The sequence below is a fragment of the Lepisma saccharinum genome, chromosome 28, assembly GCF_977018435.1.
Source record: "Lepisma saccharinum chromosome 28, izLepSacc3.1, whole genome shotgun sequence".
Classification (NCBI taxonomy): Eukaryota; Metazoa; Arthropoda; class Insecta; order Zygentoma; family Lepismatidae; genus Lepisma; species Lepisma saccharinum.
In genome coordinates this window covers 25116204-25133774 of record NC_139256.1, presented here as the reverse complement: position 1 = coordinate 25133774, position 17571 = coordinate 25116204, and the positions used below count along the sequence as shown (strand labels likewise).

The following is a 17571-nucleotide window of genomic DNA, read 5'->3' as shown; positions in this document are numbered from 1 at the left end:
ACCAAAAGAGTTGCAAAAGCGACGTAAAATATAACAATATCTGTTTTGTTTTACCTGTTCATGAAATCGACATGAAATACAAATTATCCAACTTTGTCTTTTCAGTGCTATGTGCACTGACGACCCCAAGTAACAAATAAGTTTAGATCTAACACTAAAATATTGCCATCCTCTTTTTATACCCCAAATAGGAATCGGGGCAATGCTTAGAACAAAAACAAATAACTGTAACACAAACATTTACATTATTACATTTTATTTATAAATCAGTCCAATAGTTTGAAAATATAAAATTTAAGGATAATTATTGTTCATTCCAGTGGCCAGCAAGGAAATTAAACTAACAAAAATTTGATACAGTTTTCTGTGCAGAGTGAATCCTTAGATGCTTAGCAGATAAAAATATTACAATTGTAAAATAGAGTGCTAAGCCCTTATGGATGGTTTGCTGGTTTACCTGTAAAGAAGAAATAGAGAGAAATTCTAGTTGAATCTAAAAAAATACATTTAAAATTAGGTGTCAACTGAAAAACTAGAATATTCATTTTGTAACATTTATGTTAACAAATCTTTGGATACTGGTGATAAAATGTTCTTTTATATATTATTTCGAATAATGGTGAGTGAAAATGGAGAAAGAAGGAAGGTGGTAGAGATGTAGAGATATGTATATAGAAGGGAGGAATGGGGGAGAGAGAGAAAGGAAAATAGATATACATAGGAAGGTAAGAGGAGAAGAAAGAATGATGGAGTGATATAGATAAAAGGAAAGCGAGAGAGATGGGAGGAAACAAACAAAGGAGAATGATATAGAAAGGAGGAATGAGAGATATATTAGATAGAAGGGGGAGAGAGATAGAAAGATGGAAGGACAAAGGAAGAAAGGGAATAAGGGAGAGATAGAAATAAGGAATGTCAGAGAGAAAGAAGAGAGTAGAAGGAGAAAGAGATAGGAAGATGGAAGGATTGGGAGGTGACCGACAAGGGGAAGAGAGAGAGAAAGGAGACAGACAAAGGAGAGATAGAAGAAAAGATGGAAAGATAGAATGTAGGAATTAGAGAGTGCTAGAAAGACGGAGCTGAGGGAGAGATGGTAGAGAGAAAGGTGAGAGCGATAAAATGGAGAATGAAAACAGAAGGGACGGAAGAAAGAAAGAGGAAAATGAGAGACATAGAAAAGTTTGTACCATCTGCCTCTACCTGGTATCGACCTCGGGACCCCTTGATTACAAAGCGACGACATTACCACTGCGCCATCGAGGAGGCAACGTCACCAATGAGCCATCGAGATCTAAGGAAAGGGGGAGAGAAGAAGAAGTAAGGGAGAGAGAGAAGGATAAAGAGAGGGATGGAATGTAGGAGACAAGTAGAGATATAGAAGGGAGAAAGCAGACGAAGGGGAGAGAAAGAAGGATGGAAAAAGAGATAGATGGAATGGAGAAGGGACGTTCAAGTCAATCGGGGACTTTTTTCCAGGTTTAAATAGACGCCTAGGCTGGAGGTTTTGTATGAAGTAGGAACTGGCAACTGTGTGCTGTTACTGGTAGGTGGCGCTCATTTCCCGCGCTTCTGCATAGATGGCGGACAACAGTGTGAACAACGTCTACATGGAACAGCGTGTTGTGATGAAGTTTTTAGTAAACGAGGACAGAAAACCTGCTGAAATTTACAAAATACTTCAGGCTCAGTACGGTGATGAGACACACTGTCGCAGTAAGACATTTGAATGGTGTAAGCGCTTCAAGGATGGCCGTATCTCTATTACTGACGATCCCGGTCAGGGTGCATCACAGCCCACGGCAGTCATTCCTGGGAACATTCAGCGCGTAGAGCAGCTGATCCTGGACAATCGTCGCATAACCTGTCGTGAAATTGCAAGGGTGTGTAATCAGTGAACACAATAATTCATGATCATTTGATGTTCCGAAACTGCCGTGTTCTGCGTGATGTGCATAAGAGTTTACGGAAGAAACGTCCGGGTTTCATCACAAAGGGTGTTCTCTTTTTGCAAAACAATGCACGACCGCATACCGCTCAACGCACATTCCAAACATTCCAGGAAATCGGCTGGGAGATATTACCACACACCCCCTATAGTCCTGACTAAGCGCCAAGTGATTTTCACCTGTTTGAACCCCTGAAGGAATTCCTTGGAGAAAAACATTTCAACACTAATGATGAAGTAAAGAATGCTGTCCTACAATGGTTACGCCGTAATGATAAATCTTTCTATGCCGAAGTATTCCAGGCATTAAACGCTGGGATAAGTGTATAACTGTAGCAGGAGGTTATGTGGAAAAATAAATCCAGTTACCACACTTTGAAATTTGTTCTTCTATTTTTTAAAAAACAAAAAAACAAAGGAGTCCCCGATTAACTTGAACGTTCCTCGTAGTAGGAGGGAATGACAGACAAATTGAAGGAGACAGAAAGGCGAGAGGTATACGTAGAATGGAGGTATGAGAGAAAAAAGAAAGAAAGAGAGATGTATAGAAGAAAGGAGACAGGCGAAATAGAGATAGAAATGGATAAAGTAGAGAGAAACAAAAAACAGCACAGAGATATGAAATAGAGGGAGAGAGGAAGCAAGAGAGAGAGAACACGTAAATGGTGTTTTTATACAACTACAACGAAGTGGATTTTAACTTTAACGTGTCAATTTTTAACAATGCTGTGAACAGGCATGGACTTACCGACTCCCTCCTGAAGTTTTGACAAATTACGCTGCTTTGAAATGCAATTTAGACATAAACAAGGGTAAATAATACTACAGATATTGATGTGATGAAAACTGTCGATTGTTTAAGTTTCCTTGTCGCATTTGGTTACGAGAAATATTTTCTTTGTTATTCCAAACAGCTTTCTCTGTGTTTAACCAGTGTCAATTTACAAACCAATTTTCATAGAACGTTGTGGTTCTGCCCTCAAATGTACAGAAATAACTGATATATTTGAATTAACAAAATAAGTTTGGATAAGTTTTTCTTAACAAGAAATAAACTTTTTTTTAAATAACTATAATCAATTTTTTTGCTAAATCTAAACAAGTATGCACGATTACTTAAAGAACATTTGTTTGTCGCTTATCTAACCAAATGTTAGTCAGCAGAAACGAGTGCATTCATTTGGTTATTGTGCCGCTCGACCGGGTGCCCATGTAGCGGCTGGAATCACGCCGCTTGCCGGCAAAATCGAATGGCAGTGTATTCTTCTTCTCTACATTCTGTCTCGGGAATGTGTGGAACAAGGCGGCGTAAAACGGCAGAGGAAGGGGAGACGAATGGGTGAGAACGCAGTGCGCACTGCTGCAAAAGGATTGTAGCTGCGGCCGCGTTTTCTCCTCCATCCACTCATTTTCCCTCTCACGAGTTCCTTAGTTGTCACTACTTGCGCAGAGGATTTGCTTTCGTTTGCTTGCACCAGAAACTCCTAAGACAGAGTATAGATGAGACATTTTGACTATAGTTTATGATAGTATGCAAATACACAAGAAAAGAAGAAGGAAATAGAACAATATAGGAAAATGTTAGGTAGAATAAAAGACGAGAGAAAGTAGAAACAGGTACATAAATATAGTAAGAAAGAAAGAAAACACAGAAAAGAGAAAGAAAGAGAAAGAAGAGAGGAAGAAGACTGAGAAAGAAAAAGTAGAGAAATAAAAAAAAGTGAGAGAAGAGAAGCAGAAGAGTAGGACAGAAAAGAGAAAGAAAAAGAAACAACAAATAAGATAAGAAGGAGAAACATAAAGAATGGAAGACGGAGAAAGATAGAAAAAGTAGAGAAATGTAGAAAAAAAGAAAAGCAGAAGAGGACAGAAAAGAGAAAGATAGAGAAACAACAAATAAGAGAGAGGAAGAAGAGAAATACCAAGAAAGAAAGAAGGAGGCAGTTAGAAAAATGTAGATAATATAGAAGGAAAGTAGAAGAGGAGGACAGAAAATAGAAAGAAAGAGATACAACAAATAAGAGAGGAAGAAGCATAGATAGAAAGAAAGGAAGATAGAAAAAGTAGAGAAATATAAAAAAATAAAGAAAAGAAGCAGATGAGGAGGACAGACAAGAGAGAAAGATAAACATCAAATAAGAAACATAGGTAGAAACAAAGAAGCAACAAATAAGAGAGGATGAAGAATGGGCAGAAACAAACAAAAATACAAATTAAGAAAGACGGAGAAAAGTAGAAAGAGGTATAATAATATAGGAAGAAAGAGAACACAGAGAAAATGAGGTAAGAGAAGAGAAAAAAAACAACACATAACAGAGGAAGACAGACAAGACAATGGGGAAAAGAAGACTGCTCCAAAGGTTACCAGAACGTTACGCCTACGTTAAAAAGCAACGAATTTGCTTACCAATCACTTCTTGTCGGAAGGTGGGGGTGACGAGGGTCTCCGAAACTCGTCGATCTTCTTGGCAGCCTCGTCGACAATGTTGGCAACCTTCCCAGCGGCTCCCTTCACGCTGCTGGCCACGGTCTCGGCAGTGGCCCCAGCGGTCTGCTTTGCTGACTCCCAGAAGCTCCTCTCGTCTTCGGACGGTGAGGTCTCGTCCTTGGCTGTTTCTTTGGTTTCCTCCTGCACATCAGGTCTCGACACGGTCACCCTGTAGAAGGGGTTCGCGGATTCCTTTGCCGCCTCGTCGGCGACCGTATCGGCCGTCTTGGGCACACTGTCGGCGCCAGATTTGAACATCCCCTTCATTTCGGCCACCCCTGTCTCGATAGCGTCCATGGCGGCGTCAACCGCGCTTCTCCGTCTCTAGAAAACAAAATCACACAAGAGAGCGTCGTCAGAATATTTTCTCTCTCTCAAGCAATTGACAAAAGCTTCAAGAGTAGAAATACATGGTGGCGCAGAGATACGGCAAAATTTGAATGTGGAATTGGCAACACTGTAGCGCCGGCATTTGTTCGGGACCGATTCGACATCATTGAGGAGGCTTTGCCAATTAATTTAGTAATGATGCAGCATTGGAATGGTTCGGAACGTGCTTTCGCTGTGATAGCTTTTTATAAGAACGGCGATAGTGTGACTGCAGCGCAAAGCGTATTTCGGCAGCATTACCAGCTAGGACGTCATGCTCGTGTCCCATCGGCTCGTGCGATTACAACATGGGTGCGTAATTTCGAAGAAACCGGTTCAGCGTTGAAGAAGAAGCCCCCAGGTAGAGTTCGAACAGTACGTATACCAGAGAATATTGAAGCAGTTCGAGTTGCCATTCAAAGCAGCTCTCACCGCTCCGTTCGACAATATGCATCAGCCCTACAATGTAGGCGAAGAAGCGTACAAAGAATGTTTTCGGCCCTTATGTTTTTGAAAGTGAGGAAGGCATTGCAACAACAGTGACATCAGATCGATATGTTGCTATGCTTGAAACATTCTTTGCACCGAAGTTGCACGACGCACATCTTGACACCGACAACATGTTGTTTCAGCAGGACGGAGCCACGTCACATACTGCTCGACAGTTGATGGAGGCGATTCGCAAATTGTTTGGAAGGCGGATCGTTTCACGTAACGGTGACATTTCATGGCCTCCGAGATCCCCTGATCTCAGTGTTTGCGATTTCTGTCTGTGGGAATATCTCAAAAGTAAAGTGTACAGCACACGTCCTGCAACCATTGCTGAACTGAAACAGAAGATTGCGGAAGAATGCACTGATATTCCTCGAGACATGATACAGAGGGCATTCCAGAGTTTCCACATCAGACTTTCAGAATGTGTACGCCGAGATGGAACACATCTTTCTGATGTAATCTTTAAGAAGTAAAGTGACATGTAAATGTCATAGTTAATGGCATACTATGTACATGCATATCCATCATTAAATGTATTTTTTCCTGTAATTATTCGTGCATTTTACGTCAATTGAAATTTTGCCGTTTCTCTGCTCCACCCTTTATTATTAATAATAACAATAATAATAATAGTTTATTTTAAGGCTACGAGGGACATTTTCGCACCATTTCAATAATGTCGAAATTTGAACTGCTTCTAAAAAGAAAAACGACAGGGGCAAAAGAGAACATTTATTTCTCGCCATGTTGGAAGTGGCAGCTGTTTTTTTAAGTTGATTATTGGACCAGATACGATCTGTGAAAAATATGATGAATAAGTATTTACAGGATCACACATTGCTTATGGAGAGGCAACTTCAGTTTCAAATTACATTTAATTCGACTTTTCTAACCGGAAATGAAATCTTAAGCCTGTTCTCTTTCCGTTCATATGTTTTTCTACGCCATGGGAAGTTTTATACTCTCTTTCTCCAGCTCGCCGCTGGGAAAGTTCGGTGGTGTAGGAGCAGTTTAGGTCCTCGCGTTTGGCTGGACACAAACTGTTCTCGTGCCCTTAAGTGCTGAGCATAGTATACAACCTACTACAACACTAAGTCAAGTAAAACATACAAAATTGCAGGAACAAAACACATAAGATGTACAATAATAGAATAGCATTACATTTTTAAGTTATTGTTTTCGACAAGAGCTTCTACTACTAATAATAAATAATGCTGAGCACGTCAATGGCCAGATACATCACCGCGTCCAATTTCTACTTAAATTAGTTCTTTTATTACTTCACCACCATTTTTGCCATTTACTGAAATGAAGGAATTTTGTCTAGTGCTAAACCTATTTGGGAACCTTGTAAGCAATATCTCTTATGAAATGTAAATAATAGTCTTTGTGGTTGGCATTATACAATATTAACTTATAAATCAATTGAAATGAACAAATTTTATTCCAAATTATTATTATTGCTATTATATCCTTTGGAAAGACTCTCCAACAGATGAGTGAATATCTATGAGAACTGTTTGTTCAATATTGTTTAACATTCCATTCAGTTATTCTATTTTGTTACTAACTTTTACACACCCCATTCACGAAAAGCTTTAAAAGTTAGAATATTTTAGTAAAAAATTATGTTGTGTTATTTCTCACAGGAAAAAAACTATTTTTTTCGGGTGTTGCAACTTAAATCATTCATTCTTTGGATTAAATGGTAGAATATACTCAAACTTTTTTCGCTCTAACTGAGGTTTATTTTTATTCTGAAGGAATACTAAGGAACTGAAGTTTATTTCTGTTATTAACAATAAAAACAACATGCTTTTCTTGTAACTTTAAATAAACAATACCGGTTAAGGGGGAGGGGGCGTCGACGGACTTGTTCGACCCAAGCATCAAAGCTGACAATTATCATCTTCCCATAGATAATTTTTTTTGTTAAGGGAAACCCAAAAACATCTTAATTTGTTTTTGTTTCATTATCTAATTGATCTCTGCATGTATTGTAACTTTGCTGCATTTTAGCATAATCCCATTGCTGAATATGGCCCATGTGTATAAATCTCGGTTAGTGCCTGTGTACCTAAAAGATAATATTCTTTTCGACGCGCATGGAGTCACTTCTGACCCACTGAAAAGGTCTTTCCATGCCTGTGAACTGAGGCCATTGACGAACTTCCACCTCCATTCGTAAACTTGCTGATATTGTAAGCATTTTTATTTGCTGGAGAATGTGTATAGATTTTTGGCTTCCAGAAGAGGATGAAAGAAATAAGGATAAAGTAATATCAAGAGACAGAGAAAGAAGCAATGAAAGACAGAAATAAATAGGAAAATAAAACAAAATAGAAAAGATAAAGAAAGAAATAGAACAAGAGAAAGAAGCAAAAAGGCAGAAAGAAATGGGAAAATAAAACAAAATAGAAAAGGTAAAGAAAGAAATAGAACAAGAGAAAGAAGCAATGAAAGACAGAAAGAAATAGGAAAATAAAACAAAATAGAAAAAGATAAAGAAAGAAATAGAACAAGAGAAAGAAGCAAAAAGGCAGAAAGAAATAGGAAAAAACAAAATAGAAAAAGATAAAGAAAGAAATAGAACAAGAGAAAGAAGCAATGAAAGACAGAAAGAAATAGGAAAATAAAACAAAATAGAAAAGATAAAGAAAGAAATAGAACAAGAGAAAGAAGAAAAAAGGCAGAAAGAAATAGCAAAAACAAAATAGAAAAAGATAAAGAAAGAAACAGAACAAGAGAAAGAAATAGGAAAATAAAACAAAATAGAAAAGATAAAGAAAGAAATAGAACAAGAGAAAGAAGCAAAAAGGCAGAAAGAAATAGGAAAAAACAAAATAGAAAGATAAAGAAAGAAATAGAACAAGAGAAAGAAATAGGAAAATAAAACAAAATAGAAAAGATAAAGAAAGAAATAGAACAAGAGAAAGAAGCAATGAAAGACAGAAAGAATAGGAAAATAAAACAAAATAGAAAAAGATAAAGAAAGAAATAGAACAAGAGAAAGAAGCAAAAAGGCAGAAAGAAATAGGAAAAAACAAAATAGAAAAAGATAAAGAAAGAAATAGAACAAGAGAAAGAAGCAAAAAGGCAGAAAGAAATAGGAAAAAACAAAATAGAAAAAGATAAAGAAAGAAATAGAACAAGAGAAAGAAGCAAAAAGACAGAAAGAAATAGGAAGAAAGAATATAAGAGATAATGAAAGGTGAAGAGAGTTTTAGCAACCATTAGCACCAAAGCAGACTCAGCCTGCAATATTTTGTTCACCCGGTGCCACTTGGCCTCAACCATAATTGCATCGCCATAAAACGTATTCAGACACACCAATTTTCACACCGATATGTAGGATATGTGTCTTCTTCGGTGTGTAAAGACATTTTTCCTTATCTTCATTCAATATATTTTTTTTAATGTTTATATTATTTAGACGCAAGATACAAACATTTCTTTCGAGGCTCTTCATCCACACTTGCATTTCTTTCTCTTTTACGTCGCTTTCCTACAACTTCGGGTTATCGCAACGACGAAGATGATTAAATGAAATTTCCAAACGAAACCAATATCCATGCCAGGATTCCAATCTGTAACATTCGGTGGTAAGTTATTGCATGTTCTTCAGGTCTTCTCCAATGTTACAGGTATATATTTAACAATATAATAATAACAATAGCAAGTAACAATAAAGAATAGCAAACTAAAATACATATATGCGATAAAGTGATTTACATATTGTTACAGAATAGCCTTTTGAAACATGCCTGGTTTTCAAAAATGTCTACTCGGTTTGCTAAAGCGTTTTATTGGCCGTGTAGTCTGTGAAAGAGAGAGCGCTGGATGAGGCTTAATCTTGGGTTCTGATATGTTAAAAGCTGAGTGCTTCTTGTGCGAGACGGAACTCAAAAATGAATTTCCTATTCCAAGAAATTACTCCTGCATTAAATATCGTCGTCGCCTTGTAACCAAAAGGCTCAGGGTTCGAGTCATATGGTCAAGGGCGCCCGCAGAAGGGGCCCAGGGGGTCACTTGCCCCCCCAACCCCCATGTAGCGAAAAAACATGGACATGTAGTGCCTTGAAATGCAGTAGATTAAGTGCCTTTGCAAATTATTCTAGTGCTGGGAATGCTATATGACAATTCTCTTAACTGGAAGTAAGCATACTTTAAGCGCTGCTACCCCGCCCCCTGAGAAAAATCCTGCGGGCATACAGTGGTTCGAATCGTACTGTCGCTTTGGTCCTGATTATGGTTTGAGTTGCTGTTTTAAGTCCACTTTATGCACAGTAAGGCTAATCGGGACTGGACCTACAGTTTAAAGTGGGATCCGAACCACTTGTGCCTCCACCGGGTATCGAACCCGGGACCCCTTGATTACAAGGCAATGACGCTACCACTGCGCCATGGTGGAGGCCCAGTCCTGATTATGATTAGCGTATCTGTGCATAAAGTGGACTTAAAACTCAAACGAAAATAAGGCCTCGCCGATGGCGCAGTGGTATCGTCGTCGCCTTGTAATCAAGGGGTCCCGGGTTTGATTCCCGGTGGAGGCGCATAGTGGTTCGGATCCCACTGTAAGCTGTATGTCCAGTCCCGATTAGCCTTATTGTGCATAAAGTGTACTTAAAACACCAACTCAATCAAACGAAAATATAAACTCTGCTATGTCAAGTTTTCCTATGTCTATTAAGGACATGACCACCATGGATAATCTCTTCAAGCTTCTATCTCTTTAGTATTTAGTTTCCAGAGACTTAAATCATACAATGTGTGAGAAGCTTGTGTAATTGAGATTTCTTACCTCTTGTGCTTCCTCAATCAACTTGGGCTGGTCTTTCTCTCTGTCGTCAGCACCTGTGAAATAAAGAACAGATCACTAATATAATTTCAGGTGTAGCTTATTGCTTCTGTAATAAAATAGCTACTGTCGCAGCAAGAAGAGAAACACCGTGATCAACTCGCGAACTAAAGAGGACCGTCATTTGTTTACTCCTCTTACTGGTTTCCCCAAGTCGAAAAAGTCCTCTTCACCTTCATGATACTGAATGAAGATGGTGAGGATGTGTTAAAAAAACGACGGCGCACTATTTTGGCAACGCAGGGGCAAGATTGCATGGCAAGCTGCTGATTGCATCACCTACACTTGCTTACGGTTGACATTTTTGACGAGTCCGCAGGAGGGGTTTGCTCTTGTTGGTAGGGTAGTACAGGTTATCAAGTGGTCCAGGGTTCGATCTTCTCTGAAGTCACATGTTCAGTTCTCCGCATTGCACCAGGCTAAATCCTGATTAGTCTACTGAACATCATAACATGGATTTAAACAAAAAACTTTAAAAAAGTGCAGGTGGTAGGATCAGTGTCTTAGAAGGGTGATCACTTAATTTAGATGCCATGGGGATAGTCTTTTCTAGACGTCAAAAGTCGAAGGGTGATCGCTACTTACACAATTTTATTTGTGATGTTTTGTTAGTTTTATGCAACTGTGTGGGGTGTCTTCCACCTCTCCCCTTTTTACGTCCTTTGGTACAGATTTTACAGTCGCGTAAGGCCTTCCCGATGGCGTAGTGGTAACGTCGTCTCATTGTAATGAAGGGGTTCCGGGTTCGATACCCGGTGGAGGCACGTGGTGGTTCGGATACCACTTTAAACTGTAGGTCCAGTCCCGATTAGCCTATCTGTGCATATAGTGAACTTAAAACAACAAATCGATCAATCAATTTACGGTCGCCAAAAGAACTTAGTATTTGCGCAGTACACTTCTAAATACATCATTTTTATTCCAAAATATAGTTCGTCCGACTTTGTTCAATTGTTTTTAAGTTTTCTATTACTTCATGTAATTAATCATCAATTCTTCTTAGTAAAAATACTCTAATAAATTTTACAAAACGTTAAAATGAGTGCATCACAATTGCTTTGTATAAATTATACAGTAATACTAAATTATTGACTGTACAATGTTACTACATATATCCTCTCCGTAGTATTAAAGCAATGCCTAGAAGAAAAGTATGCAGCAAGACATGAACAGTGAAGAACAGGATTGTTTTGTAGAAGTAATGAAAATTGATAAGTTGCACAGTTATTTCCATCTTCACAATTTACGAGCCAGTATTAGAAAAAAGAGAACAGTTAATTCTAGCATATCGATTTCTCCACAGATTGCAGTTGCAAGCGAATCTTTAAAAGTTAATTATTGAAGCTTGGTTAAGCTTATTGAAAATATTAAATGTACTCTTATTTCGATTCTTTCGTATGGGAAATAAAAACGCTCTCTCAATTAAAAGTTCACCAACCAATGCTTTGTTATTTTTAGTAACAGCCAGTTCTTCATCGACCTTTCTCCTTTCCGTCCATGTACTTCGTTCATTTATATTGAGTTGCATGTTCCTAAGAAGAACACTTCCATGTAAAGCTTTAGCCTCGAACTTCATGAACTAAACTGCACCATAAATGTGTATTCTTTGAATAGCATATTTTTTAAAACTCCCAAGAGATGTTTTAAGAAGCTTCTTACAGTGCTAATGCTAAAGTAATTTACGTTGAATTAATATAAATGTAAGGAAAAGCACAAACCTTATGTGGAATAATATATTTTTCTATTAATATTTTAACTTCCTTGTGAACGATTGTAACATCTTTCTCGATTCTCTGTGTACTTTCATAATATCACAAGCTTATATTTGTAACAGTTTGAGTCTTATAACAATTCTAAATTTAAACATTGCTCACTTTTAGTGGAAAAGTTATAGTATTTACGAACTATACGCTTTCGCTACTACTGCATAACCAAGTTGATAAATGTGCAAGGGGAACAGTGCACGTTTAGCTTGGGTATCAGTCAATACATTCATATATTCGTCATTTTCGCGCAAACGATTCATTTCCGAACCCATGCTACTATTTGACTACTTTTAGTGTGTACTGTTTACCCTTTATCCAATCAATTCTTGGATTAAGATATCATTTGGGTGTAGAATTTCAAATTTGATGATCTGTTCAACCTTTAATTAATCACCATGTAGTATTCTTACCTGAAGATTCCGACATTGTCAGATGTTAAGTCGAATTTCCAACTGGTTACGTGTGTTACTCTACTTCTTAAATTGATGTGCCTGTATTTGCCTGGCGCCCTGGAAACCAGAAAATATATTAGCTATAACATAAACCGATACAAACAACAAAATGAAATTCGATTATCAAGAATTAGCAAACAATATATTGTAACCTTATAACTGTTGCCACGATTTTGCAAAATTCGGAGCTTCGTAATTTTACGTTTTCCTATTCTCAGGTGAGCCCGATTACTTTCGAAATATCTCTGCTGACTTCACGGAATCTAGCCGGCGAGCCTACTAACAGCGTAGAGCGGCAGCGAGAGAGTTAGGGATAGGTGGGTTTCATGTGACGTCAGGATTCGCACCGCCGCCATGCTTGCGGCGAAGTTGCTTGTCGTCTGCAAGGAAATACCCAGCACGTAGCGTTCGTTACACCTGCGCCAACTGTACGTTTGTTAGTACTGTGTAAAATGTCGGTAACATTGCATAAAATTAATGACAAAGTCGTGTCATCTGGGAATAGCGGTAATTTTCCATATGTTCAAACTCTTTGCGCAATCGACAGAAAAAGATGTGGAGAAAAAGTGAAGTTTTGCGGTGTAATCCATATGAACTGGACAATAACGAAATGAAAAGGGGCCTAAACCTTGGCCCAACTGTAGTTCACGTGTGTTTATTTACTTGACCCAGCTACCTGGAATCAATTTGTTTTCGTATTCATTCCTGGTTAGAATTCTGCTTGAAACATTTACATCCAGTAAAGATTAACTGTAAATTCCAAAATGTTCAAGGGGAAATGTTGATGTGCTCGAAAACAGTAATTTCACTCCTTGCTTTAACAATTTGGGATTTACCGGCCTCCGTGGCAGAGTTGTTAACATAGGGTGCTACGATGCCAGGGGTCTCGGGTTCGAATCCCAACCTGAGCATGGGTGTTCTTTGTGAGTTTCGCTTTATCAGGTTCAACACATCTTCACCCAGCCTCGTCTTCACGATTAGCCAAAACTGGCATAAAAGAGAAGTAAAATAAACCAAACCAATCAATCGATTTGAGATACTTTAATAGCAGTGTTTATTTTTCTGACAGTACGCAAAGCCAACTAGCGGCACCCTTTCTCATGGATCGAATAACAATTAATAACAGTTCGTGTTAAGGAACGAAATATAATAATAACCAAGTATAAACGTACATTATCAACATGAATTAAACTTTGAAGATTATCATTTTTATCGTCAAACTTGTCGGAAGTATCAGCACTTTTCTACCAAAAAACAAGGAAACACTATTGCAAGTATGATTAAGCACACCAGTTCGATCCATTTGTACTAAAAGTCACAAAGATGGCATATGAACTTACCTGAGAGGAAATGTTCACTTCATACTCTGTCAAATGTTCGCTTTGATCATTAATGTTTGCACGATATACTTTCGAAAACCAGACGACGCGGTTGTATCTCTGATCAACAATGATCGAGTCCCGTGCCCTGAACCGCACCTTCTGTTCTTTCTCGGAAAATTCGAGGATACGCGTGAGTTTCTGTTAAACAACCGAAAACTACACAGCACAGTACCATCGTAAACAAAGTCGAAATCTCCCGCCCGCCCGCTTAATTCCGCATGTTTACAAGATCCGGCCTCAAACATGGCTGCTCGATCCCACAATGCAACAGTTTGTGACGTAGGTGAAACGCACCTATAGTTGCTGAGTTGATATGACGTCATCGGATCGCTTGTTTATTGGAGACCTAGAGAGTTATGATTCGCTTCTAAGTTGCAAATGCATAAGAGCCAGAGCTTCTGTAAAATGTGATGGATATGGTGGGTTAAAGAAAAGTGTATCATGCAGAAAGTTCACACTTTGGATAAATTGAGATAACGAGCTAGTTTTATACTTATAGTTAATACCCTACTCCATTCACGCAATTCCTAAGCGTGGTCATTGAAAATTTTCCAGTTGCTGATAATTTCATACATACATAAGTATTATGTGTACGCATATAATGCATCGAAGATACAACCGTACAAAACGACATGACATTCGAACTTGTACAATTTAAGGATCATTTCACAAATTACTATAAAAAAAGAACCGATTTGGTTTATGTAGGCGTATTTTTAGTCTAACTATACTCTGTCCTGAGTATCTCTGGAGCAATGGAACGAATGAGCACGTGAGAGGGAATGGAATTGCGTGGAAGGCGAAGCGACTGCCTTCACAGCAGCGTATACTGCTTCTCTTTGCCCACTCGATCCCCCCCTTCCTGCCGCTATGCGCGGCCTTGCTCCAGAGATTCCCGTGAGAGAGTATAGTGCCACCCCATTCTGCTAAATTGTTATCTAACTTATAATTTACATATTGCCCATATGTTTCTGAGGAGTAATCTGGTAGTGACAAATTCTCCTTCATACCCCAACAAATGCCACCATCATTTGCAAACAATGGAAGCTTAATTGAAAAATATTTCATAATAAAATGGACAACGTTATTCACAAAGATTTCCAGACAAGATTTCAACATGAATTAACTTTTTATTAATTTCAAGTTTTTGAAGTTTTGATATTACGCGACACAAGCTTTCAACACTTATTTAAATTACACTGAAATATATATATATTTCCAAATATGTTCTCATTAAATTCTAACTATAACCTTCGCCAAGTATCGTGTGATAAAAACTTCATTTGGCCATTAAATAACTTGGGATTTATCCCCTTGTAATTGCTATTTACAAGAGTCTAATTATGTCACAGGTTAGTTTCAGAAAAAAATGTTTACATTTAAAGAAATATTATCTAGTTTCTATACACAATTATTTTGCTTTCACGTCAAAGAACAATATTTAAGGATTTGCAGCTTTCAAGAAAGGAATAACAGTCAAATGTGGTTTGGAATCATTCATGAGCTGTTTCTTAACATACAAGCCCGTGCAGAATTAATAGTTGGTAAATTTTAAGTCGCTAGTTTTGTGTATTTTCTTTTATACTAAGCTGTATACTTGTAGTGATGCTGATGTACTGAACATCTTTGTCCCTGGCGTTTTTGTTTCATTTCTGGAATCTTACGTTTTGTAAAACAAAGTGAATGGTAATAAACAATGTTTCTACTATTATGTTTAAGATCAACATTTAAACAATCAGCGTAGAAGGTGGTAAGGCTCCTGATCCTGAAAAATCTATTTTATGGTTTGTCTGGAGTGTGCACACACACCTAAGCTCCGTCTTTAGATGTTACCACATCTAGTGGGATGCTTAGAATATCGTATATAATCTACCTAACCTCTCACGTAAAAATAAAATAGCAGGTAGTGCCTAAGTTTTCACACGGAAAACGAACATGTCAGTAGGTTAGGCAGAAGGGGGCGCCCAGACAAGCCATTTTCAGACTTCGCTTGCAGAACCGTCCAGTTAAACATGTCAGTAGATTAGGCAGAAGGGAGGGTCCAGACAAACCATTTCCAGACTTCGCTCGAAGAACCGTCGAGTTAAACATGTCAGTAGGTTAGGCAGAAGGGAGGGTCCAGATAAACCATTTTCAGACTTTGCTCGAAGAACCGTCCAGTCGATAGCCACCAATGCAGCAATAGCTTAAAACATTGTTTCAAACAGAAAGTTGTTGAAGCTATGCATTTTGCTTGAACAAATTCACACTATCGAAATGTGATCCAAAGGATGGAGTGAGTGTAAAGAAAGCATCTATGGAAACTAAAATCAAACAAGAACACATTTCTTGTGTTCTGGAATCTTCTTTAAATGTAGGTTAGAGAAGGTCACAAAGTTTACCCAAAATTACTATTCTAGAGTGCTTTATGTTAATTCCTCGTAAACTAAAGCATACGTTGAAAATTAAATGCATAAAGTGTAATAGCGTTATTTCCTGAAAACCAAGTGACGTCATCTAATCTTGCCCGTTGAATATCCCGGTCGAGCCCCCACTTGGGTAAAAGCCAGTGATTACTAGAATTTCTAGTAATGTAATCTAGAAGGAAACTACGGAAAATTTTAACGGTAGAGACAGGTCGGCGACCATGTTGGAGTAACCCTACTCGATATGTACCAATGATGAGGTATGTTTGTTTCTAATCTGTTCCTAGATGTCTGTGCTACGAATATTCACAAGAAATAGTTTATCATGGAACAATAATTTCAAAGATTGACAATCATAAGAATACAAGCACGTTACCAAAATGTTATGTGTGAAAACCTACAATTATATCATACACAAAAAGAACTTCACACATGCGACAAGACTAACCTGAACTTTTGTTTAGTTCTCAGGCTTGAACGTTGATAATTTCGTATTTTAGGGAATGAATAAACAAAAATTTTACACTATGAAGTGGTTGATGTGTGGCAACTGGATTTACAGCCTTGGTTACGGCTTGATTTTTGAAATGCTTGGAAACAAATGAATGATGTAAAACCCATTGTTGCTAGATCGTGAACGATTAAAAGTCGATTAATCAGTGTGAATGTTTCTCGTATTATGAAACCAATTACAGATTCCACATGTTCTATCGTTTTATAATATACTTGTTTATTATTTATATCTAAATAATAAACGTAATATTTAGTATGTATTGCTAAAATTGAGTTCGCTGATATTCTTTAAAAGAAAGACAATTTTAAAACTAAATTACTACATTGTCTATTATGTTACACGTATTCTTGGTTCGGATATATTAAAATGTTTATACTATTTTTAAAACATTCAACTTCACATTTAATTTAAACTCTTTAAACTTATATTTTTACAATTTATTTTCATAATTATAAAGAGAATGGCACAAAATGAGTAAAATGATTTACTCAAACTTTTGATTGAATTGCTAAATCTTTATTCATTCTAAGGATTATAAATAGAAATTCAATGTTAACAGGAAATATATTCAGAGCACTTATGCACAATTTACAGCAGACTGAATATGTTTATAAGTTAGTGGTGAATAAACGCATATATTTCTAAGTTATTTTATGTACTCAATCGTGTCTTGTTTCGGTTGAATTATATCTCATCTGCAAAAATTGAAATATTTTAATGAAAAGCTTATGCATAGTTTTGCTTGATTGAAACACAGAACAGATCATCTCTGTCCTGTGATTTTAGTTCAATGTTTATTTTTAAAAGCGAAAGAGAGTAAGTAGGTACACGATACAGAGTAAATGAGAAAATTGTGACAAGAAAAGATGCGAAGAGAATAATGGTAAAAAGCGATTC

General features: G+C 37.4%; 1 protein-coding gene across 1 annotated transcript; it reads right to left on the bottom strand.

Moving 5' to 3' along the window:
• Positions 1-239: 239 nt before the first annotated feature.
• LOC145980772 (uncharacterized) lies at positions 240-16744 on the bottom strand. The gene is made up of 5 exons (XM_083113843.1): positions 16609-16744; positions 12332-12430; positions 10099-10151; positions 4353-4757; positions 240-457 (listed from the first exon to the last, which is right to left on the bottom strand). The coding sequence occupies exons 2-4, from the start codon at positions 12345-12347 to the stop codon at positions 4356-4358; spliced, it is 471 nt and encodes a 156-aa protein (XP_082969969.1). The 5' UTR covers positions 12348-12430; positions 16609-16744; the 3' UTR covers positions 240-457; positions 4353-4355.
• Between the last annotated feature and the right edge of the window lie 827 nt (positions 16745-17571).

What these genes read in the sequence shown, in the direction of transcription:
- LOC145980772 (XM_083113843.1), bottom strand. An exon ending in TGATTGAGGAAGCACAAGAG is followed by an intron (nt 4,758 to 10,098) that starts GTAAGAAATCTC and finishes TTTGTTTTCTAG; the next exon opens with AGACGGAGAAGCGCGGTTGA.